This window comes from Podarcis melisellensis, assembly GCF_964234715.1.
Source record: "Podarcis melisellensis genome assembly, chromosome: 2".
Taxonomy (NCBI): domain Eukaryota; kingdom Metazoa; phylum Chordata; class Lepidosauria; order Squamata; family Lacertidae; genus Podarcis; species Podarcis melisellensis.
Window position 1 is genome coordinate 49,181,858 of NC_138529.1, and position 24,396 is coordinate 49,206,253.

The window sequence follows — 24,396 nt, forward strand, 5'->3', positions numbered from 1 at the left end:
CCTGCCAACCTAGCAGTTCGAAAGCACCCCCGGGTGCAAGTAGATAAATAGGGACCGCTTACTAGCGGGAAGGTAAACGGCGTTTCCGTGTGCTGCGCTGGCTTGCCAGATGCAACTTGTCACGCGGGCCACGTGACCCAGAAGTGTCTTCGGACAGCGCTGGCCCCCGGCCTCTTAAGTGAGATGGGCGCGCAACCCCAGAGTCGGACACGACTGGCCCATACGGGCAGGGGTACCTTTACCTTTACCTTTAAGGTATGTAACTGCTGGAGATGTAATAGGGATAATGCTTCTCTAAAACATATGTTTTTTCATTGTCCTATATTGAAATAGTTTTGGCAGAAGGTAACTGAAACTAATAACAGAACTGTACGGAACAACCTTACATTTACAGAGCAAAACATCCTCTTGAATTATATACCCAGCACATGGAACCTTACAAAATGACAATACGAGTGGACTCTTCGTGCCCATATCACAGCAAAAGACCAATGCTGGTGAATTGGAAAAATAAAAATGCGGCTCCCTTCTACGATTGGATGGAAGACTTATAAAAACTCGCAACATACGAACAACTTGCATATAAACGCAGACTTGCCTTGGACAATTTCAATGATATTTGGAATCCATTCTTACAAATACTGTAATAGGTTAAGATCTGGTGAGGTACAATAACAAATTTGTAAATAATTAAACAAGCAAAAAAAGGTCCTGGGTTCAAACCCTTGTGTCCCAAGATAGGGCTGGGGAAAACCCTGCCTGAAACGACAGTCTCCACCAGTTGTGACTGATGTACCAATGGTCTGTCTTGATAGGAGGCAGCTTCCTATGTGGTTTATTTGATATGCAAGAAATCAGCAAATAGCACTCTTGGAAACTTCACCATCATCCCCGCTGTGAAATGTGTGGTCATGCTTCGTCCCTGCCTGCCACTGAAGCTTAGTTTCAGTGGTAGAAGAAGGGCATCCCGTGCCGTCAGACCATTCCCCAGGCCAGTGCCAATTTAATGCTTAGCTTGCACATGAAGCATTCTCACTCATTTGCTGCAAAGATTCAGGTAATTATTTTATACATTAAAATTAGATAGCCCCTGAAAGTAATGCTTCTGTTGGAAACATATCACATTTCCCCATTGTTCAACTGGCAACATCTTGTTACTGGCAATGTCTTGTCCCCTCCCCAGCTGATGTGTTTGCATAGTGACTGCTGCATGGTATGTGGCTGGGCCAGTTCATTGCCTATTTATTTTGTAGTGACATCCTTAGAAATAGGTGGCATAACTACCCAGCTGTGCTCATTAATGTTGAAAGGTTGTTTTTTTCTCCAAGTGATGGTTGAACATCTTTAGTCTTTGGAGACTAAATGCTCTCTCACCATGCTGCCTAAGACGGTGAATGCTCATGTAAGCTATTAAAAATGAAGGCTAGGCTCCCTCCTTCAGCAGCATTTTGCTTTAAGGCCACCACCAGCCAACCTATTTACTGAGCTTCATCCTGATTTACTTGCACAAAGCTTACATGGAGTGGTGGTTAGATTATATCCAACCTTTATTAAGCATCCGTTCCAATTTGCTTAAAGCGTGGTGATATGACAATGAACACCCATCCTGCATTTGTCCTCTTTCACATGTGCCGTGGGGTGTTTACATGTCTTATTTGCCATTAGTTCATCGCACACTTTTCAATGTATTTCCTCTCCACTTTCCAAATGGCAAAAAAACCCCCAGCTCTTTTGAAAAGTGGATTTGTTGCGCTAGGGAGACAGAGCACTTTAAATGTGCAAACCTCGTTCCAGTATGCACTTGAATCTCTACTGCAAATGTTTGATAGTCTGGAGACACCCCTCTTCTTTGGTCTTGTTTCAGGATGTGCAAGTGGGAAGTGTTCTGGCAGCTCCACACTCCTGATTCCAGGGTGACGAGGGTGGGAAGCATCTACTCATCCTTTGCTTAAAGCATACATTCTTCCACCACAGCAAGGCTGCCTCCCTTGCCTCAACTGTTAAGGTGCATTCATGAGGCGATCCTGTTTACCATACTACTTGCACGTGCAAATGTTTTAGGGAAGCCACACTGCTTCATTTCCAGTCAGTACATATCCCATAACTTCCTGCTGAAGTCCTGTACTACAAAAGTTGTGGCTTATTTTCGTCCCAGTTTTGTTGTACAATAGCCGCTTCACACAGCAATCGTGTGATAGCATCACCAAAGTATCACAGAACAAACTGAAGCAGAACAAACCCACCAATAATGGTGTCAAGAACATTTTGCAGAATACACAACATGGCTTTATGTCTGGATGATGCACCACTGGTGTTGAATCAACCGTAGAGGACTATTCCGCAAAAGGTAAAATGTGGTTGGGGCAAACTTCAATGATTATATAAGTTTTAAGAAATGCAATGAACTAATAGAACATCTCTGTCTTCAACTTGGATCCTGGCAAACATTATTTCACCCCCTACCTCTAATTTGTGCAGCTGTCAATATTTCCATCACTACGTGTCACAAATTTGGGTCAGTTCCAGATAACCTGCTTATTGAGCATTCATTCTGATTGGTTTGCAGGGAAGTTAGATGACGCCATCCCACACTTTTGAGTGCATCTTCCCATCACTTTCCTTATTGCAAAAACTCCCAAACAGGTTTGTTGTGCAAAAGCTCCCAGTCAAACTTTACTACACAGCTTCAGTTTGCTGGTATGTGACTGAATCATAGCTGTCAACTTTCAGGTTTGAAAATAAGGGATCAGCAGTCTTGAAAATAAGGGATCAGCAGCCTCACCTGTCCTGGGGACAGTCTACGGGATATCTAACAATCCGTGATAGCAGCGGGAAGCAGCAGGAAACGGCACTGGAATAAAGGAATTTCCCGCAAAAAAAGGGAAGGTTGACAGCTATGGACTGAATCCCACCCCCAAAAAGCATCAGTCTGGAAGCGCCTTTCGAGCAATTTATTTACAGCCAAAGCTTTGAAAACACATATACAGGCAGATGCTTACCTTAGTTGTGCTCTTCTTTTCTGTTATCTCCACTGTTTACCCATCCATGTTTTACTCCACATTTGCTAAGATGCCAGTCTCTGGGAGTCGCTCTCAGTTTGCAGTATCTGATCTCTGTTTTTCCTGATTGGCTGAAAAGTCTGGAATGGAAGGCTTGCAAAGAACGCATTATGAAGGAGAGAGAGAAAATCTTGCTGAGCCTGTTTGAGCACAAGCTCTGCTGGAAACATTCCCTCACCTGTGCTGATGCAATTTAAAGATGTTTACGTGTGTCCTAAGAGGCTGTGTCCCTGCCATACATACAAATTATTGGCTCTTGCTGGGAAGGTGCACCTTAAACCACATGTTTTGCTTGGGTTAGAATGCTATACACACTTGCTTGGAGGTAAGCCCCACTGAACTCAAGAACTTGAATTTGAGAAGGTATGCATAGGATCGCACCACACTTCTACATATGACAGCATCAAGCAACTAAGAAACGTGTAAAACAAATTGCTCTGGCAAACAAGGAAACAACAATAATTGTTAGAGCATGAGACTCTTAATGTCAGGGTTGTGGGTTTGAACCCCACCTTGGGCAAAAGATTCCTGCACTGCAGGGGTTGGACTAGATGATCCTTATGGTCCCTTCCAACTCTATGATTCTATGATTCAGTTGTACATGCTTCGACTGAATTATAGTAAGGCGTGGAAACTAGTTGGCCATACCAGTTCCGTTTTCTTCCTGTACGCATCTCCAGTGAGCCAGCACTTTCATGTTCCGCATTTGGAACATTTCTTCTCATTTTGTAAGTAGCTGAATTTCCGATGCAGCAATGCACATATTTCACATTGTCAATTTACCCATTTTGCTCTCAAACTCACTGGGAGCAGTTACACAACAAGGAGGATGTTTTCTCTGAGGCTTGTATCAACACTGCTCCTTTTCTTCAGCCAAGACCAAAGGGTGACACCTTACTCATTTGAGAAATGTGAGGTGCATGAAGTCTTGGGGAACAGAACAAAAGTTCTGTGCTACAACAGGAACTTGAAAAATGTCCCAACCCACCTACCTGGCAAAGTTGATGCTTGGACTTGTCTGAGAATAAAATTAGAAGTCTGTGGAGGACTGACTTCAGAAGCTTGGGTCACCTTCAAGTTCTGAACATATCTCAGAACAAAATAGAATACATCGAAGGAGGTGCTTTCATACACACAGGCTACCTGGAGTTCTTGAACCTCACTGCAAACCGGCTGACTCTTCTCTCCAGCTCCATGTTTGATGGGCTTACAAATCTCACGGTCTTGATGCTTGGCAACAATCAAATACTCAAGATTGAACCTTATGCCTTTGCCCATTTGGAGAAATTAAAGGTAATTGATTTATCTTCAAACAGATTGTATACCATGAATGCTATGCATGCTGTGTTTAAAGTGGAATCCTTGCAGGAACTGCACATCAAAGACAATGATCTGCAGAATTTCTCAACCAAACAAATCATTAGTGTACCTGAGCAGCTTCGTGAACTGGATGCATCTCATAACCCTATTTCTCTCATTGATGTTACAACTTCAGTATTACAAAGCCTTTCTTCACTTGATTTATCCTTCTCTATCCCTAATATCTCCATTATATGGTTGATACAAGACCCTTGCTTCCTAAAAGGCTTAAAGACCTTATTTTTAGGAGGTATAGCTATGAAACCGCCAGCTATCTCAGAGGTGATCCAAATGATCAATTGCACCTGGCTAGAGGCTATCCACCTAAACCAGTTACACCTGACTGAAACAGATGGACTTATAGAGCAGGTATGTCTAAGGCATGGAAATGTTGAGACTCTTAACTTACAGCACAATTCGTTCACAAGTGTTAATGAAGGAGCCTTTGAAAACTGCACACATCTAAGGTATCTGAATATGGCATTTAACAAGTTGAAAGTGCTGCCAATGACACTGTTTCAGTCCTTGCATTCTTTGAAACTTCTTTCTTTGGCAAACAACAAGTTCACTATGGTGCCAAATGCTACCTCTAACATGGCATCATTAGAATGCCTGGATCTTAGTTTTAACAAGATCTATAGAATTCTTCCAGATGACTTTGCCCATCTAAATAATTTGAAGAGTCTCTATGCCACTGGAAACCGTATCTCTCATGTCCATTCAAATATCTTCGGTGATCTACACAACTTGCAAGAACTGAATCTTGAAAGAAACCTTTTAACAGAAATCAACGAACCTTTCCCAGGAAGCTTAAAGAACCTGGAAACCCTGATACTAAGGCAAAATAAACTGGATTCGATAAAAAAAGACGTTTTTAAGAATCTTACTTCTCTGCTGGTTCTTAACCTGGCAGACAATCAGATTGCTGCTATAGAACCTGGAGCCTTTGAAGGTTTGAGTAACCTGCAGAGCCTTGTTCTTGCTAGCAACAAGATCACTCAAGACACTTTCCAGGAAGGGCTATTTCAAGGTTTAAGCTCTTTAGTAGAACTAGACCTTTTTAACAATTATATCAGTTACAAGTCCTCCAAAATGCTTGTCAATCCTCCCTTTAAACTGCTGAAGTCCTTAAACAAATTTAATATAAACAGCCAACGTCATAACGGACTTGAACATTTTCCAGTTAACTTCTTACAAGGACTAGAGTCCATTGTGCAAATCCACGCAGGCAACTTGGCAATATCTTTTTTGGATTCCAAGACTTTTAAATATACCCCTACACTTGAAGAGCTTGATTTGAGTGATAATTCTCTTAACAATGTCAGCAATATGCTGTTCTGGCCTGTACCAAACCTGAGGGAACTGCATCTCAATAAAAACGGACTAAATTCACTCAGCTTTGTTTCCCATGGCAACCTTTCCAAGTTAACTCTTTTCAGAGGAGCTGAAAACCAAATAGACGTTATCACAAAAGAACAAATAAGAGCTTTGCCTGCCCTTCGCTTTCTAGATCTCAGGGAAAATACGTTTGCCTGTTCCTGTAGTAATGAAATGTTCCTCAACTGGTCGCTAAAGGATCCTAAAACTCAGGTGCTCCATTTCTACCAGTACATCTGTGCTTCCCCTTCAACACAAAAGGGGCAGAAATTGTGGACCTTTAAGACGTCTTCTTGCATAATTGACTATGGGTTTATCCTGTATATCACAAACACATCTGCAGCAATTTTACTGATGCTCGTCTGCTTCATTTATCAGTGGAGGTTGCACATGATCTACAGTTACTACCTACTACTTGCATACTTCATTGACAAGAGGGAAAAAAGGAAGGAGCGAGTCATGGGTTATGCTTACGACGCTTTCCTTTCTTACAACACACACAATGAAGAGTGGGTGATAAATGACCTCCTGCCAGTGCTAGAAAACCAGTATCATTGGAAGCTCTGTCTTCATCACCGAGACTTTGAGCCAGGACGGTCCATCCTGGAAAATATTGTAAACAACATCTACATGAGCAGGAAAACCATTTGTATCATAAGTCGCCACTACCTGGAAAGTGAGTGGTGCTCCAAGGAGATCCAGGTGGCCAGCTTTCGCCTTTTTGATGAACACAAGGATGTGCTGATTCTCATTTTTCTGGAGGACATTCCCAGCGAGTACTTATCACCCTACCATAGAATGAGAAAACTTATTAGGAAGAAGACATATCTCAAATGGCCCCAGGATGAGAAGAAAGTTGCACTGTTTTGGCAAAAGCTCAATATGGCTATGAAGACAGGTGAAGGAAAAGAAGAGGAACACCCCATTTTGCCTAGATTTGCTTCGGATGAAGTGCCATAAAGGAAGTAGTCTGTGGGGGGAAATGCCTTGTATGTATATTATACCTCATTTATACAGTGGCATTACAAACAGATAACAACAATAGCCACTGGCACTGACAGCCACCATTCTATCCCCATCAGGTATGTTTCACAAGGCCAGTTGCGATGAAACTTTTTCTTTCATGGAATAATAGAGGTGGAAAAAATATAGCGTGGCATTCAGTGGTGGTGGGGGAATGGTTTGAGCAGGATACGAGATTCCTGCAAATCCAAACTTGCAATCTGATCCTATGCATACTTACTTAGAAGCAATTGCCACCATGTTCAATGGTCTTACTCCCATGTAGTTTGCATAGGATTACAGGCTGCAATCCTGTGCATCTGAGTATAATCCCCATGAACACAGTGGGACTTACTTCTGAGTAAACCTCCACATCTCTGGTGGGCAGGCAAGGAAAGGACATGTGTAGCAATCATCTGGCGACTGTAGGTGGTGGGTAAATAATATCTAAACAATGACACTCCTAAACTGCCACCGTACCATATGTTCCTAGACCATATTTTGTTCTAAAAGGAGACCCACCCACAGATACTCACGAAAGATTGAAAGTAGAATAAAATGGGAACTTGAGTTACAAAAGAATCGCATTGCCAGCCAGCACGACAATGCCAAAATAAAATTAACAAAATCATTTCTGTTCCTGTCTGGAATTATGATATACAGGAGGGCATATACTTCAGGTTTTTATAAACCTTTTACTAAAGTTATATCTTCAAAAATATTTGGCTGCACGCACCTTTATTTACCAAAGTCTGCTGTTGTTCTCTTCTGTTGAGAGATGAATGTGCCGTGCAATTAATTCTCAAGCATACTACCATGTTCTCCTTCCCTCCTCTTGTCATCTCAGATATGTGCCATTTCCCCCCAGCTATGGCTATAGTGCCGCCTGCTTTAAAGGTAATTGCATGGGATCCACCATGAAGCGCTCTAGAGTAGAAGCAGTCCTGAAAAAGGAACACCCAGGTGTAAATGTGATACAGAAGATCCAAGCGGGGTAGAAAGGAAAACATCTCAAGGGCAAATGGTTAGGCAACCAAACCTATGCTCTGGGATCTTCCAAAACAAGGGGGTGGCAATATGGATTGGAAAAAGAAACTTTGTCTAAGAGTCATAAAAACTACCTATTTGGATCTAACAATAATTCCTAATCAGCAGGGATGAGAGAGGGGTGAAAATCTCATGCTACTTTCTGCATATTTGGGGTAGATATATTGCATATAATCTGTTGTTTCTGGAGGTAGAAAGTAGGTCTAGTTGAACCATATGCACTACAAAGCACTTATTCCGAGGTGCTTTGGGGATAAATTCAAGCTGATTGCACAGCTCCTGGTCTATGGAATTCCCCTCGCACCATAGGAACCAACTCCTAGGGGCCAAGGTCCCTTCAGCCGCCCCATAAAATATTTGAGGGGGCCACCCCCCCCCAGTTGATGGCCATTGCCATTCAAATGGTGTGGGTGTGGCCCATCATGTAATTAATTATGTGGGACAGGGCTTACCTCCCCCCCCCAAAATGTGAATCTGGCACAGTCGTTATATAGTTTGGAAACTATCTATGCTGAAGATGCACTGCTTTACCTTGGCCTCTGACACTTGAGATATGTGCTTTCAGCTCCCACCCTATTCCTGTGGCTGTAATTTGTTTCAACTCTTTTTAATATTGAATTTTAAATTGTTGTAACTCACTCTGGGACGTGGTGGGGGAAGGGCAGGTAATAACAACTGATGCTGCTGGACGATTTTGCTGTTTCATATTAACTTTTACCAGTTTCATTTCTGTGTAATGCTTTTTGTTTATATTGAGCTGCATTTTTTAAGTTTCAAGCCTCTTTGTCTGTTTTCTTTAAGACGTGACTCCCAAACTGTGGGCTGGGGCACACCATAATGGGAATCTCTGGCACAACATGCACTACGACTGACAGGCATGAGGGAGTCCTAGAAATCACCAGAGGGCAGGACATTCAAACACAGTTTTAGATTCTCTCCGTTTCTCATTTTCCCAATCTTAAAGCCAGTTGTCACATTTCCACAACAGTATGAGATTATTATTTTTATGTCCTCATGAAAATTTGTCAGCGTTCTAGTGCGCATTTCTCCTAATGGTCACATTTTTGGATGCAAGCCATTTCCCTAAACATAATTTTATTTCCACTAATATATGGAAATTGTGCAAACCTTTGCCTTTTTGTACACATGATTAGTCAATTGCAGGACCGCACTGAAAAAATATGGAGATCTGCAAATTTTGAAGTCCATCGTTTACTATTTAGCTATCTCTGAATTCTGTCCCTACATTTCATTGTGTACCATTTGACTTCTAACAGCATAAACCCTTCTCTTCATCAGCAGCCAAAAGCACAACAGGCAGCTCTAAAGTAGCCTCATAAACAATCTCCTGTCTCCTGTAGTAATGCACCAGCCAAGGTCACAGGAAAGCCACAGATCTACTTCAGAATTGAAGCTATTAGCAGGGGCTGTGCCCTTGTATAAAGGGCAGAGTGCTGACATAATGGCATGGCAAGGGGGAGGGGGCAGTGGAGAGGTTGCTTGCGCATGCTAGCACAGAATGGGTGTCCTGAAAGCAATATCCTGCAAAGTCTGTGAATCCAGTCATCCAGAGCTAATTTTATAGAGAACTACTCAGCTGCAAGCAGCATGGGAAACACAAGGTCCCACAAGCAAAAGCATGTGCATGGTGGTGGTGTTTTTTAAGGTTCCTGCAGTGGCACTGATAATTATCTCACCCTATTATGCCAGCTCCAAAATGTGAAACTTAGAAATCCAAGCAGAGATGCTGTACAATTTGGTGGCCATAGCAAGGCAGCAGCTGGGGGGCTCTTGGTGCTGGGCTAGGAGATGCAATGCTTTTTTTCTGCGGGGGACGCATACCCCTAAATATTTTGTGACTCTAATGGGAGAAGAAACTGAAAAAGTTAAAATTTTGTTTCTTCTCTAACATGGTGAATCATCAGTTCAGTTGCTACCCCCGATGGCAGCCACATTTCCTGTCATGGTGTTTCCTCAGTCTCAGATGGAATGAGTGTACCCCTAAACATTTTTTAAGAAAAAAAGCACTGAGCGGATGTAATGTACAGTAGGCAACCTAGGACACAAGAGCGTTGGTTCAGGTAGACTACCTGGTTTTGCTGCAAGAGGAAAGCTGTCTCTCACCTTTGAACAAAAACGCACAGGAGCGATATGCTCCAGTGTGTGTGATGGGAAATGCACATCCTTCACAGGAACGAAAACGCAAGCACACATCGAAAGGAAGTGTTCTAACTTTGGCACAGACAACAAAGTTGCTTCAGTTCACCCCACTTTTGATGTTTTACAGCATTTTAAAGGGTTTTATGAACACCAACCCAGTACAGCAGAAAGGCACTTGTCCTAAAAAATACAACGCTGTGTAAGCAGGGATCTGCTCATGCAACAGGATTCCCCCTTACTCTCCTCTCCTTGCAAGCCCCAAAAGCTGTTCCAGAGGGTTGGTTCTTGGGGGGGGGGCACACACACACTGCAGTGAAGAAAAGGGGAAGTTCTGCTGTGGAAGTAAAAGTCTCTTGTGCAAGCAGAACAGCAGCGCTGGATGCCAAATCTTTTTTTTCCCTTGAGAAGAAGAAGTGAAATAAACTATTTAAAAATGCTCAAAACTGTACAAACATGAAGAAAGCACACAGATGCCGCTTTTCCTTTAGTTACACTTGAGCTGCTTTAAGGGAGAATGGCAAATACAATTTGAGATTCCTTCATGGCCTTTAGCCATGGCTCTGCATCCTTTGAGGTTGGACTAGATGACCCTAGGGTTCCCCTTCCAACTCTACCATTCTATGATTCCATGACTTCTGTGGCTTTTGACCCAGCTCTAAGGGTTTAGCAGGGATTTGAATCTGTCATTGCAAACATAGTGATAAAGACCTTAAGCAGCACCATGGTCTAGAGAGGAAATAAAGAGCCAGCCTAAACCTGAAAGTCCCTTCTTTTATTGGTGCTAAACAGACAAAATTATTGTGTGTTTCCCTTCAAGTTTTTCTGCTGCCAGTGCTGTACTATAAAGATGGTAGGCCACTTGCTCTGTTAGGCTCATTTCAGACCTCTGAGCAATACAGCAGAGGTTTGGACATATGGGCAGAAATAATTGAATTGCAGCTGGGAAGCAAGAAAGATGTTTTATTGGGTGACCCATATATCACTTTCCTGATTTTATTCAAAACAAACACCTAGGAGGACAGATTCTAGGCTAATATTTTGGGATACACAGATCCTCACCACCACCACCTCTAACATATTCCCACGGAGGTGACAGTGTCCCATTAAGGTTCTTTGGAAATCTCCTTGGGGGTTCTGTATGGGAAAGATCCAGGAGTCAGCAGCAACTGGAGCAATATATGACCACTCTCCTCCAAGTCAGAAGCCAATCATGACTTGAAGGTAGGTCCATTGGTCACATGTGTGGACCGTACATAGGAAACCGATGCCAAAGGGGAGCCATAGAAAGGCTCCAAGGGCAGGAATTCCAGGCTCATCCCTCCAGTTTGCGGTTTCTGTGGCTCCTTTCCTTTTTCTTTGTGTGGGTTGTGGGGGCGGGGGAGCAAGGTCCTGGCTGTATATTGCTCATCAAGGAGGGCCCAAAATTAAGAGACAGGAGAAATTTCCACTCAACTCCTTCTGCTGTTGGTGGACCAAATCATGGGAACCCTATGTTTGCTGCAATGCCAGACTGGATGCAACAATGCACACACACACAAAGAGATCCACTGTGAGACAGGTAGGAAGTAATAGCCAATTATTGTTATTTTGCTGAGATCATTGAATGGTAACTTCTCTTTTGTTGCTTACCTCTGAAGGTATAGCATCCCAATGGCATTCTCCAAATAGGAATATGATCACGGACCTGCTCACTGATAAACACTTCAGGAAACATAATCCTACCCTCCAACATTTCTCTGATGAAAATAGAGATGTCCTATTTCATCATCATCATCATCATCAAGGTCATCATCATCATGTTTATACCCTGCCTATCTGATTGGGTTGCCCCTGCCACCCTGGGTGGCTTCCAAAATATATAGAAACATAATAAACATTAAACATTTAAAAAACCCTTTCCTATACAGGAGCTGCCTTCAGATATCTTCTAAAGGTTGTATCGCTATTTCTCTCCTTGGATCAGAGGTCGCATAACTCCCTCCAGCATTTCTTCAGTCAAACTAGGGACATCTTAATGAAAAGTGGGGCATTCCAGGATCAAATCAGAAACAGGGATGACTTCTGTAAATCCGAGGCTGTTCCTGGAAAACAGGGACACTTGGAGGGTCTGAGCATAATTTATATCCACATTTCCACAGCAAGTCAGAATCATGGCCACATCATCTCAGTGCTATTTCAAATGTTTGCATGAACGTGCAGAGGTTTACTGGGAATACATGAAGGGGGAAATGTTTTAAGGATGGTAGTTCCTGAGAAGTGTTTCAATATTGTAAATATAAGGTTATGCGTGGATAATACTGCTTTACTGCAGAACCAGGTGACTGTGATCCATGTGTGAACAACAATGTGGTTCAAGGACTTCCCCACATGTGTTGTGCTCACTCAATCCATAGCAACATTCTGTGGGATCTTTGTCCTCTGGGCTGATTCGTGGGGGGAAAGCACATGCGCAAATGCTTAACTATTCTGCCAACCTGATTTTGAATTCATTCTCAGATTCACTTCGCTAATATTGCAACATTGACTCCAAAAACATTGAGTTGAAGTGATTTCTTTATAGTTCTGGTCCCCAGATAAGGATTTAAGTCACTTGGGGCAAGGAGGGTTGGTTTCATGGCAATTATATCCCTTTGCTTATCCGTGTATCAACAGAAATCATTCAAACAATAATGCAGGTATCCATTAGGTGGCAGCATTATACAACATTGTAAATCTGGAGCAAGAATGTTCACTGCTTGCTTTTTAATACCCATATATGGTCTACTTGCAGGAACCTAGGTGGAGACCTGTTTTTCCTGATTCTCCAAGTAGGCATGACTCAAGCTTCCAAACGGCTCAGCTCTCATAAAAAGCACCTATAAAAGAAAACTAGAAGTGCTTTTGTGTGCTTCTCAGCCATAAACCATTTGCACATTGCAATCCAAAGAAGAACAAGAGGGCATTATGACAAAAGAGCACCTCACTTAGCAACAAAATTATCATGGGAGATTATGTACCAGAGATATCACAACCATCGCTGAAAAGCCATTTTTGGTGGCTCTTAAAACTCTATTCTTGTGCCAGCTTTCTTTCGGGTGATCAGGGACAGTTAGCACACATGCGAAGCAGGGGGAAGTACAAATAAATGAAAAATATCAAGTCCTCCTCAGCAAGGAGCAATTCTCTGGAGGGTAGAAACTGCTGAAGGATGAGAGCAAAAGCAAGGACAAATAAAAAACAACAACCAAGATAGTTGGGCTGGAAAATCCTTACCGGCATCACAGTGCTGTGCTAAATTAGAACAGCTGATTTGATAACTCCCAGCAGGAATGCATCTGCAGAAGTTAACTGCATGGCATGCATATTGCCAATGCACTCCAGAGAGGCTGGTTGCTGATCAAGGACATGAAGATACATCAAAGTACATTGGTCTAGACCTGCCAAAGAAATATAAAGTGGTTCTGTATTAAAGAAATTGAGTGGGGGGGGGGACTCCACCATTCCACTCCACATTCAGCCCATTATGTCTCTGAGGAGAGAATTAAGCAGTCTCAAAATAGCAGGCAATCTGAGGTGCCAAATATAACTCAATGTATTTTTTAAAAGCTGAAGTTGGGCACTTAACATTAATCTCTCTAACAAAGCAATCTTATAACACGTCGACTTGGGAGTAAGTCCCACAGTGTTCTTACTCCAACGAAAGGGTGGCTAGGATTGTGGCCTGAGCCTCCTTGATGTACCTGACAAGGTACAAAGAGGAAGGAAGCCTAAACTTAAGTGGGAAGCGTATAAAGTATTTTTAAAAAAGTACAGATGCATGAACAGATGTTCTATATTTTTATTATTTAATATATTGATTAGTTACTTTTTCCTGCCAGTGCAACTCAGTACAACCTACAAAACACCAAAAAAACCCCATTAAAATCAAGGGGTGGAAATTCATACATTAAAAACATCAAGCCCCCATTAAAATGACTAAGATTATCAGACACAACAAGGATATTAAAACTTGGAGCAGCCATCCATAGAAGACCTTCTACATACTTTTTAAATAAAGCCATGCAGGAACCATGGGTGTAGCCAATGGGGAAGGGAGCAGGGAGCAGCTGCCCCCCCATCAAGTAAAACAATAGAAATAACTATTTGACCAATCACGTCAGTTTTCTGCCCCCCCCCCAGAAAAGTGCTGCTCCCCCCAACAAAAATCCTGGCTACACCCATGGCAGGAACTGACAATAACCTTGCAAGAGTATGATGGAACAGGCCTACAATCATGCATGGATATGCACTTATAAAAATTCAGAGTTACAGCAACATTCAGGGTCACAGCAAATTACAAGTTATTCCAGTTGGAGCTGCTAGCAAAGAATTGGGCTGCTGCCAAAGCAGTAAAAGACATAGCAATATGAAGGGCTATAGCAGTACTTGATTACTCTTCAGTTTTCTCCAGGCTTTAAATCAGACTTGGAAAAGGAGCATTTTCTGTCTCAGCTTGGAGACCCTGTATCACACACACCCTGTGGTGTCCTGTACATATACATAATATTATGTATTATCTGACTTATGTATTTGCAAACATGAGTGATTCTTTTTTTAAATATAAAAAGTTAGCTTCTCAGTTATAGGTAGGCTTAAAATGTTTTATCATCCAGCAGATATAACTGAAGCCAAATATTTAAGAGTAGCCTTTGGCTAACCAGGCTTTCCATGCAAACTGGTTACTAATGAAGTGAGATACATGGGAGGCAGAAACAATCATGGGTTGGGGGGAAGCAATCGTGTTCTGCAGAGTCAGAAGAATTTTCCTCCGCCACTTTGCTCTTGTTTCTATTCTGGTGCTAAAGTGCCAAAAAAAGAAAAATGAAGAACTTCCAGGCAAGCATGACCTACTTCCTCCTGTGTGTTCCAGTTCAGCTGGATTTGCTGCAGTGCCTTAAATAAAGAGCTGAGAACACCTGACACTGTAGAATCTCGGAAGCTATGGATATGAACCTGGTAAGTGCTTAGATTGGAAATCACGGGCAGCCCTGAGTAAGCAGTTTTGAAATTTCCTAGGAGGAACAGAAGTGTAGGTTGTGATTCAAAGAGATACCCAGGCTCTGCATGAGAGCTTTTTCGCCACTGCTCTTTAGCACAGCCCCTGTGTTTCCCACCCCGCCATAAGCTTTCCCTCCATTTCGGGGAATCCTTTGGAGTACCATTCTGTCAGGTATGAAGACTTACCTCTAGAAAGGGGTGGGGAATAAGCAGATCCTTTCACTAAGATATGGAAGAACTTTGTGGATGTTGACAGGATGCCATAGGAGCCAACTCCTAGGGGCTGTGGTGGCTTGGGCCCCCACAATAAAATATTTGACTGGACTGGGCCCCCCCAAAGTTGATGGACATTGCCATTCAAATGGTGTATGTGTACAGTGTCATTTGATGGATTATGCAGGGCGGGGCTTACCTGGTCCCCCACAATATTTTATTCAAGTTGGCGCCCCTGCAGGATGTGGGTGATGTCAGAAGCATGATGAAGTTACTGTAAGGTTGTCTCGTGTAAATAAAAGCCTTGCTTCTTGCCACTAGCACACAAGAGCTTAGCTATATGCATGAAGGTGGCTCATCTGAACTACCCATATGTCTCCACAGAATCCATCTTGCAGTTTTCTTGCGAGAATAAAGACAGCAATGTTGTAAAGGATGGGGAGAAATAAAATGAAAACGGAATAAAATGAAAGTGGCTTTGAAAAACTGGTTAGCTCAGCGATGAAGCTGAACTCTTTACTATCTGCTCATGAAACCAAACTGCACTTACCTGTACTTAAGCAAACTATTGCTTCCAGTCCAGAGGTTAGTAGCGCCCAAGTTATGATGAAATCAGTAGGCCACCCTGTCATGAATATGAATCATTCGTTTCAACTCGATTTATTCTCGCTGAGGTAATAAAGCCATGTCTGGGCAGTGCTGCAGTACTTCAGACTGCAGCTGAGCTGATATGATGGAATCCTCCACAGTAAAAAATAACAAGATAAATAAATCCCTACATATAGAGAACTAGCATGTCAGGGAGGAGGCTAGGTTGGAAACCTGTTCCCAGACATCTAGTATTTTATAGAGAGGGGAAATTTTGTATGGAGGAGCATTTCAGTCACCTGAGTCCCCACCTGCAGCCTGAAGTGCTACAGACACAGGTTTGCTAAGTAGGAGTTTTGTATCAATTAATCTATTTGCAAGCAGTCATTTAAGGCTATGTTAAGGTTTGGAGAAATGATGAACGCGAGGTAAGGGACTGCTAAATCCCCCCCCCCCTCCCCAGGACTGTTATGCTCAAAATCTCTCCACATACAAGCAATACTGGCAGTGGTATCTTTTCTAGAGCACAGTCAAACATGTTGGTGAACTCTTTTCCAACCATTCTTTGGGTTGGGGACCAAAGGAAATCCTGCAGCCCCACCCCCAAAAGGGCTCGCTCATATTGTCATTTAATGTGGCTAGTAACCATCCTGTACCTTCATTAGTTCTCTGTTGTTCACCTGACGTTCTCCTCCATTCACTGCCTCCCACACCTTCCCTTTCCTCAACCTGGATTTTTTCCTGCCAGCTGAGCAGCTCAGAGTGCCCAGGTAGAGATCAGGGGCTGAGAAATAATTGAAAGGAAGGGGCGTCAGAAGAGGTTAAGTTCTCAAAAAGTGAAGAACCCCGACTCAAACAAAAGTGAAAGGTTTTTAGAACCTTTAAATGCATGCTGTCAATCTGCCCTTATGGTTTGAGCCTCCAGCCCCAAGTGCTTAAGGATATCCCCCAGAAGTTCTGACAGGCAGCCAGAGGGGAGTGGAATGGGACTCCTCTCCTGTCTCTCACCTCCTGCCCCCCTCCAATCCTTGGCAAGGTGTTTGATGGCCAGCTCTGTGGTGGGAGGGGAGGAAGGAGGGATGTTTGCAGACAAACGGAAACACGCATGCAGGTTCATTCATGCGTACTCATGATCAAGGAAAAAGGGGTGGTGGGTGCAGAGGTGGGCTAGAGGCAGGCAAATAGGAAAAGCATGAAATAAACACACCTACAAGTATGGACAGGGAGGATAGTTTGATCCAAGTATTAAGAAAGTACAAAGCGATCAGGTTTGGACTACGATGGACCAATTCAGATAAGAAAAATGTGGATTTTTAGACATTTTATGTGGTGGTGTGGATGAGTCCTAAACTGGAGGAAAGACATTTCCCCAAAATTTCTAAGGCATTGTGACTTACCTTAGTTAACCTTACAAGGTGGCTAAGAGTTTTCCATTATTTTCCTTGGGTTTTTTTTAAAAAAACTTTTTAAAAGGCCTGCCCAGCTCACAGCAGTGCACACTGCAGTTTCCTGTTGCCGCACTAACTGAAATGCCATGGGAATGACACCACATTGCATCGCTGCCAAGCCATTCTGGAAAGTGAGGCCAGTGGGAAGTGGCAGTAGGCATTCAGCAGCCTCCACCCAGCTGTACTTCCTGAATGCCAAGGGAGTAATGCAATTTGAACACAAGAAAGCGTTGGCTGAATCAGGCCAAATACCCATCTAGTCCAGCATCCTGTTCTTACAGTAGCCAACCAGATGTTCACAAGCAGGACCTGAGTGGAATTCATCTTTTTCACAGCTGCTACATACTGGATCAACATCTTTGAGCTATCCACTATACTCCCAAGTTCTTGTTCTTGGTGAATCACCATCAGTTCAGGCCTCATTAGTTTACATGTGAAATCAGGAAGATGAGAGATAATAGATAGATGATAGATAGATATTTGTGCCAATCTGCATCACTTTGCACCTGCTTATGCTGAATTGCATTCACCATTGTACTGCCCATTCACCTAATTTGGTAAGATCCTCTTGATCCCTTTTTGCTTAACCACCCTAAACAATTTGGTATCATTGACCTCACTGCTCACAACTAACTCTAGATCATTTATGAACAAGTTAAAAAGCACAGGTCTCAACACATCTCCTTTGGGGACTCTACTTTCTATACCCCTCCACTGTGAGAACTGTCCATTTAGGGGACCTCTCCTCTTATTCTGCGACAGCTAAACATACTCAGGAGTTTTTGGTAAGGGACTCTTATCAAAAGCTTTTTGAACAAGTATGCAATGTCAGCTGGGTCACCTTTATCTATATACTTGTTGACACTCTCAAAGAACTGTACAAAGTTAGATAGTGAGAGACTCTTGCAAAAGTCATACTGGTTCTGCTTCAGAAAGACATATTATTCTATGTGCTTGGTATTTTTATCTTTAATAGCAGTTTTACCAGAACAGATGTTTAGTGAACTGGCATGTAATATTTAAGATTCCCTCAGGATTCCTTTTTAAAAATTGGTGTTACCTTGGCCATTTTTCAGTCCTCGGGTATGGAGCCTGCTCTTAAGTTACATATTTTTGTTAGACGATCAGCAATTTCACATTTGAGTTATTTTAGAGCTCTCATGTGGATGCCATCTGGTGATTTGTCAGCTTTTAATTTGTCAATAAGACCTAGAAATGTGTCTCTTGTCACTGCAACTTGCCTCAGTTCCAAGGACTCCATTCTCTGTAACATTTGTTCGGGAACAGATATTTGCCATACATCTTCGGTCGCAAAGACAGATGCAAATGTACTAGAAAGTGATGGATATCAACAATTGCTTGATATGATGTTGTACAGTCTCCACACAAACAAGTCAGAATGAATGCTTAATAAGCAGCCGATATCATATAACCTTCACACAAACGCTGTGTAAACAAATCGGGATGAATACGCAATAAACAGGCGTTTGGAAGCAACATGTGTTAGGACTTCCTTTGCAGCTGTCCATTTAGATAGATACTTGCTAACACTATGGTCACTGTTTCCAATCAGTTCAACAACCGGATAGGTCAGTTGGTAGAACATGAGAGTCTTAATCTCAGGGTTGTGGGTTTGAGCCCCACGTTGGGCAAAAAGATTCCTGCATTGCAGGGGGTTGGACTAGATTACCCTCATGATCCCTTCCAGCTCTACAATTATATTACTCTAGTTACATCTTCCACAAGGTCCTGGGAATTACTTAATACTAAGTCTATGGCTGCCACCCCTCTAGTCAGTTCCATGACCAACTGTACTACGGCATTGTCACACTGCATCACTCCAAAGGCATTGCATAAAGTGCTGAGAGCCCTGTGACACTATTAAAAAGCAAGCAACGTGGAAAACATTTGGACTCCTCATGAGGTTAACAAAGATAAGGGCAGCTGCTCCCTCAAAAACAAAATGGCGGAAACTACTTCTGTCCCAAGAAATGAGTAGGAAGCTGGTCCATATTTTCAGCAGGGATGTTTTCGGGAAACTGGGAGGTAAGGATTTTGGCCTAGACTTAATCCTTTCACCAACCAATGGGAAAGCAATCCAACAGGGAAAAGGTTATACATAGACTCTTCTCTTTATCGCTCCTCTGATTATATTTGCATCCCATTGCAGCTTTTTCAAAAAGAAAAAAACCTAACTCCAGAAACTTGCTAAATACAGCTTATGTGTTATACATAGCTCTCAAGATCAAATTAAGACATTTAGTTTGGCTTCAAGTACTAGGCCTACCATTCGTTTCAAGATTTTGCTTGTTAGCATATTCATGCAAAATACCGTATGCACTTATGGTTTACTGTGCATTGTACCAGTCATCTATTGCTTGATTAGGCAGATGTTTCCTGTGTTCTCACGCTTATGAGAGAGAAAAAGCGGAAGTGCAAGCAGACAGAACTTTGAAAGCCAGGTGTTTTTGCTTACTCAAGAGCCACATTAAATGAGAGAAAACGAGATGTTAGTTGCTTAGGGTAAGAAGGAAGCTATGTGATTATGCTCAGAGACAGTTCAGTTTCACTGAGATAACTATTAGGACAAATGCCAACATATATTGAAAAATATACGCACCAATATTTGTACAGTAATACCCATGAGTATTGTGCTTAAGACAGCCATGCACAAGAGAAAAGCACTGGCCGACTTGAGGTAAACCTGAGGGACGCACAACAATTCTGAAATATGGAAATATTTCTATATATCTCCAAGCCAGCCCATAATAACTCAATGGTATGGAATGCTGAGAAGTGGAGAGCTGAAATACCTGGCAGCCAGGTAGGAGGGAGGATTACAATGGAGTGGCTGGAAAAGGACATACAGACAACCATTGTCTGGACAGGTCATTTCTTGGTTCACACTGAGGAGGACATTTTAATTATTCCCAGGAATGGAAGTGAGAAAATTAAGAAATATCAAATTAAGATATCAAATTTTGATATAGCTGGGTCTCAGTGTGTCTACTCCACCCCATCCCTCAAAAGAGCACCCCAGAATAGAAACAGATATGAATTCCTGCTCTTTCTAACTCAGTTCTTATTTAGCATGAACCTGTTTGGCCCTGACACCAAAATCTTTTCAGCACCAAGTTAAGATTTTTCTTTTCCTGAACTATCAAAATACAGTTTAATCAAGCTGTGTGAAGGGTTTATGCTAGTGCCACTCTTGGTTGCTGATAAATTTCTCACCCTGTCTGTGGAACCTGGAGTTTTATATATTGATTTTCCATTATGGTGTACATTTTAAACAATTTTGCACGTTTTTAACTTGATTATAGGTCACCTAGATCCTAGAACAAGCATGGGGAACTGCTTCCAGCTGGGGGACATACTCCTACTCTCCAGAAACCGTGCAGCCCATTTTGAAAAGTGCACCTGTCAATCATCTGATGTCACAATGACAACAGGTGAAACATTTTCTCAGGTGGTGAAATGTTTTCCTTTGCCCATGCGGTTTGAAATCCAACGCCACAGGCAGACTCTATGAGGGTTGCAGATGCTGATGTCTGCCAGCACCTGCGAACCCCAATTCTTTTGCCAAACTGGTTTGAAAGCCCAGGGATTGGAAGCTACCACTAACTTCAATCTCTGCTTTAGGCTGGGAGTCACATCTTTACATGCCCTCCCCTCATGTCACACGTGGTATAGATGGACATGGACTAAGGATAACGTTCTTGGGGCCCAAATTAGGGCTGCTTGTGTGCCATAAATGTCCCACCATTGGTGGAGACCGTTGTCTCAGAAGACCAATGCGATAAATACAGTGGTACCTCGGGTTACATACGCTTCAGGTTACAGACTCCACTAACCCAGAAATATTACCTTGGATTAAGAACTTTGCTTCTGTATGAGAACAGAAATCATGCAGCGGCGGCGCAGAGGCAGCAGGAGGCCCCATTAGCTAAAGTGGTGCTTCAGGTTAAGAACAGACCTCCATATTGAATTAAGTTCTTAACCCGAGGTACCACTGTACATAATTTGTGCCACACTTTTCTTCCCCGGAACTCAGATAGGTGTAGATGCCCTCCACCTGCATTTTAGCCTTGCAATTTGGGCATTTTCCTCCTGCTTCTTCTAAAGGTTTTCTGGATTGTATTCCTGTATGCCCAACGTGAGTTTGTTCAAACTGCGGGAGGCATGGAAGACAGGAGTGCCTGGCATGCTCTGGTCCAGGGGGTCATGAAGAGTCGGACACGACTAAACAACAACGCCCATTCACTTGGGCATCTAACATAATTAGACGTGTGGACCCTATGGAAAGTGTGGTGTAGTGGTTAAGAGGGTAGGACCAAGACCTGGGAGACCAGGGTTTAAATCCCAACCCAGCCATGAAGCTCAGACTAACCTACCCCGCAGGGTTGTTGTGGGGATTACATGAGGAGGCGGAAGAGACACGTACGCCACCCCGAATTCCATGCAGCATGAACGCGATAAAAAGCAAACGACCAAGCCCCGCACACCTGGCACATTCCAGTTACAGTATAAGGGCTTGAACCGGTTGCTTCAGTCACTTCGAGAAGCCTCTCTTGGACTATACGCTATATTAAACTTTTCTTTCTTTCTTGTCTCCCCCTGCCCCTCCCAACCCCGTGTGTGGCGTGATGAAAACTGCGTAATTCAAAGAGTTGCCTACGGTACTTAACGGGCGGGTCCACTCTTAGGGGGGGCAAACACAACCCGCGCCTTTCTGCGCATGCGCCAAACCAGCCGATCCCTTCCAAGCCGTTAAGATCACGCACACTTCCTGCTTGTCCTCCCTCCGGGAAACGCATGCGCAGAGAGACGCTTCTCCTCCCCTGTTTCCCAGAGTGCTCTGCGCGGTGAAGAAGCGTCGGTCGCGGGCTGGAGGCATTTTGTGTCCTGGATATCAGCAGCGAAAGAGAGAGAGAAAGAGAGCGAGAGCAAGAGAGAGACAGACAAGATGGCGGCGGCGGCCGAATGAAGCGCCAGGCGGCGGCGGCGGCGGCAGCCGGATCCGCTCGAGCTTCTCCCTCCCTTCCCAGCCCTCAGGGCTGCCTTTCCTGAGAGGGCAGAGAGAGCGCTGACAGCCGCGGAAGCGTGTGGAGGGGGACGTCCGCTTCCTACAAAGGGGCCTGGTTGCGAACGGAGCCTCGGGGACCGGAGTCCTCCCTCCCTCCCCCCATCCTCCATACACGTCCCCCTCTTCTTCTTCTTCCTCCCACCGACAGACCCCTCGAAATCCTGGCTTTTTCGTAGCGGAAGCTCCTTGAGGAGAAACTCGGCAGTCGGGCGCTCGACGTGTGAACAAGCTCCCCCCTCCCCGCTCGCGCTCTCCCTCGGTCGCCATGGCGAGCAGCAGCGGCTCTAAGGCCGAGTTCATCGTCGGGGGCAAATACAAGCTGGTGCGGAAGATCGGCTCGGGCTCCTTCGGGGACATATACTTGGCCATCAATATCACCAACGGGGAGGTAAGGGCCGGCCGGCGCCCGGGCCTCTTCTTCTCCCCCCCTCTCTCCCCCCGTCGCGTCAGAGAAGAGGGGTCGCTTCTCGCTCCTCCCCCCCCCCCGCCTGGCAGAGCATCAACTCGGGGGGAAAGCGCCAGGAAAAGCTCCCCGGACTCTCTTGCCACAAAGTCTGGCCGCCCCCACTTCGAGGGCCGTTTCTGACTTCTCCTTCGCCTTCTCTCCGCTTTAGTGGTTTATAGATAGTAGCGTCGGACTTTTTCCTCCTCATTTTTATTTTGGAACTTATTTCTTAGGTTATTTTTTGGGGGGGGGAGGACACGATCGTGACAAATCATAATAAGCACCTTCACGGTGTCGGGTTTTGATTTGTATTATTGTAATAGGGTTTCTATCCTGTCTTGGCAGTGATGAGTCTGCAATGCTTGGTTCAGTTTTAAAAATGTTCTCCCCCCCCCCCCGGACTCTCTTAATCGTTAGCTTAGTAGTGTTTGTAGTACATAAAACGCGAGGCTGCCTGGTAATAGATGGATAAAGAGGCCATTTGTATTGTTTTTTGGGGGGATCCTTATGTGATCTGTAGAGAAACTGCACCTAAGCTCATTTCTTGCATTCACAATTACCTTGTTCAAGTGGCAAGGAAGGCACCTTCATCTAAGTGTTTAAACACTTTCTGGGAATAATGGATTAGTGTTAGTATCCCTAGGATGGATATTTACAGAAGCCGGCACTGTGTGGAATATGTTTACGGAGCTTGTCACTTACCAGGATATTCCTGTGGAAGGCTTTCCCATGCCCTCAAATATGCTGTAGTGGAGAAATGCAGTCCTCTTGCTCCAATAGGATCTCTGACCCATATTCCCTCTTCACTGCAGGAAGTAGCTGTGAAGTTGGAGTCTCAGAAGGCCAGACATCCCCAGCTGCTATATGAAAGCAAACTATACAAGATTCTGCAAGGGGGAGTTGGCATCCCTCACATACGGTAAGAATTATAGCTCTTGGGAGATAAAGTAGTCATTATCTCTTTTCCCCAAAGGATGAGTGTATTTTGTTTTTCACTGCTGGAGGAAGTGATACATGTATGTTCCCTGAAATAAGCCTTATTATGAGTGGTAGCAAGTTGCATCCAGAAAAAGATCTTGAAGGATCCTTCCCTACCAGCTGCTTGTTTCCCTTCCCCATCTCTGCACCAACAAAATTATCTAGTACTTGAGAATATGGCAGTAGTTGAAACAGGAGTACTGGTTACACTGAGGATTGGAATAGAACAGTGGAAATGGCTGCTCCCTTTTGTGTTTTTGTTCCAACATGTCTTCCTCCTCTGCTCAGAAAATGGCGGATGTCAGTACTTAAACATTCCTAAGAAGTGGAATATATTTCGTTAATTTCCCACCTCGCTCCCATTCCCTTCTACCATCAGTATTGTATCTTGAAAGATTGGGGCTTCTGAGGACTGGGGAGGGAAGGAAGAGTGCAGAAAGTGGAAGCCCCTTACAGTTGCTGACGACATATGCATCACTGAGCTCTTAATTACGCACTGCTGCTTAAATCACCTTCCTTCCTTTTATTCTCTTCTGAAAATGGAATTTCATTGTGAGATCTACTTGAGAGGTTCCCAGTCTTGTAATGGATGGAACTAGTAACTAGTGGGAGAGTAAA

General features: G+C 43.6%; 3 protein-coding genes across 13 annotated transcripts in view; 2 read left to right on the plus strand and 1 right to left on the minus strand.

Moving 5' to 3' along the window:
- Positions 1 to 3,136, minus strand: part of ARHGEF37 (Rho guanine nucleotide exchange factor 37) — a 43,714-nt gene extending 40,578 nt beyond the window's left edge. For both annotated transcript variants that reach the window (XM_081899136.1, XM_081899135.1), the window contains exon 1: positions 3,000 to 3,136. The gene's annotated coding sequence lies outside the window, so the exon portion shown is untranslated. The remainder of the gene's footprint in view (positions 1 to 2,999) is intronic.
- A 179-nt stretch (positions 3,137 to 3,315) lies between these two features.
- On the plus strand, positions 3,316 to 8,309 carry LOC309363092 (uncharacterized protein). Its single transcript, XM_081899127.1, is given in 2 exon segments — positions 3,316 to 4,063; positions 4,066 to 8,309. Coding segments are annotated over 2 exon segments (2,865 nt in total). The 5' UTR covers positions 3,316 to 3,888; the 3' UTR covers positions 6,756 to 8,309.
- Positions 8,310 to 22,171: 13,862 nt separating this feature from the next.
- CSNK1A1 (casein kinase 1 alpha 1) overlaps positions 22,172 to 24,396 on the plus strand; it is a gene marked incomplete at its 3' end in the record, with an annotated part of 41,426 nt that continues 39,201 nt past the window's right edge. For 5 of the 10 annotated variants that reach the window (XR_014165235.1, XR_014165236.1, XM_081899181.1 and 2 more), the window contains exons 1-2: positions 22,174 to 22,743; positions 23,613 to 23,719. Coding sequence is in view for 8 of the 10 variants with exons in the window: in XM_081899181.1 (XP_081755307.1) it covers positions 22,621 to 22,743; positions 23,613 to 23,719 (230 nt within the window). Of the gene's footprint in view, positions 22,744 to 23,612; positions 23,720 to 24,396 lie in introns of all 10 variants that reach the window. The other 5 variants (XM_081899177.1, XM_081899182.1, XM_081899180.1 and 2 more) reach the window with 5 other exon arrangements.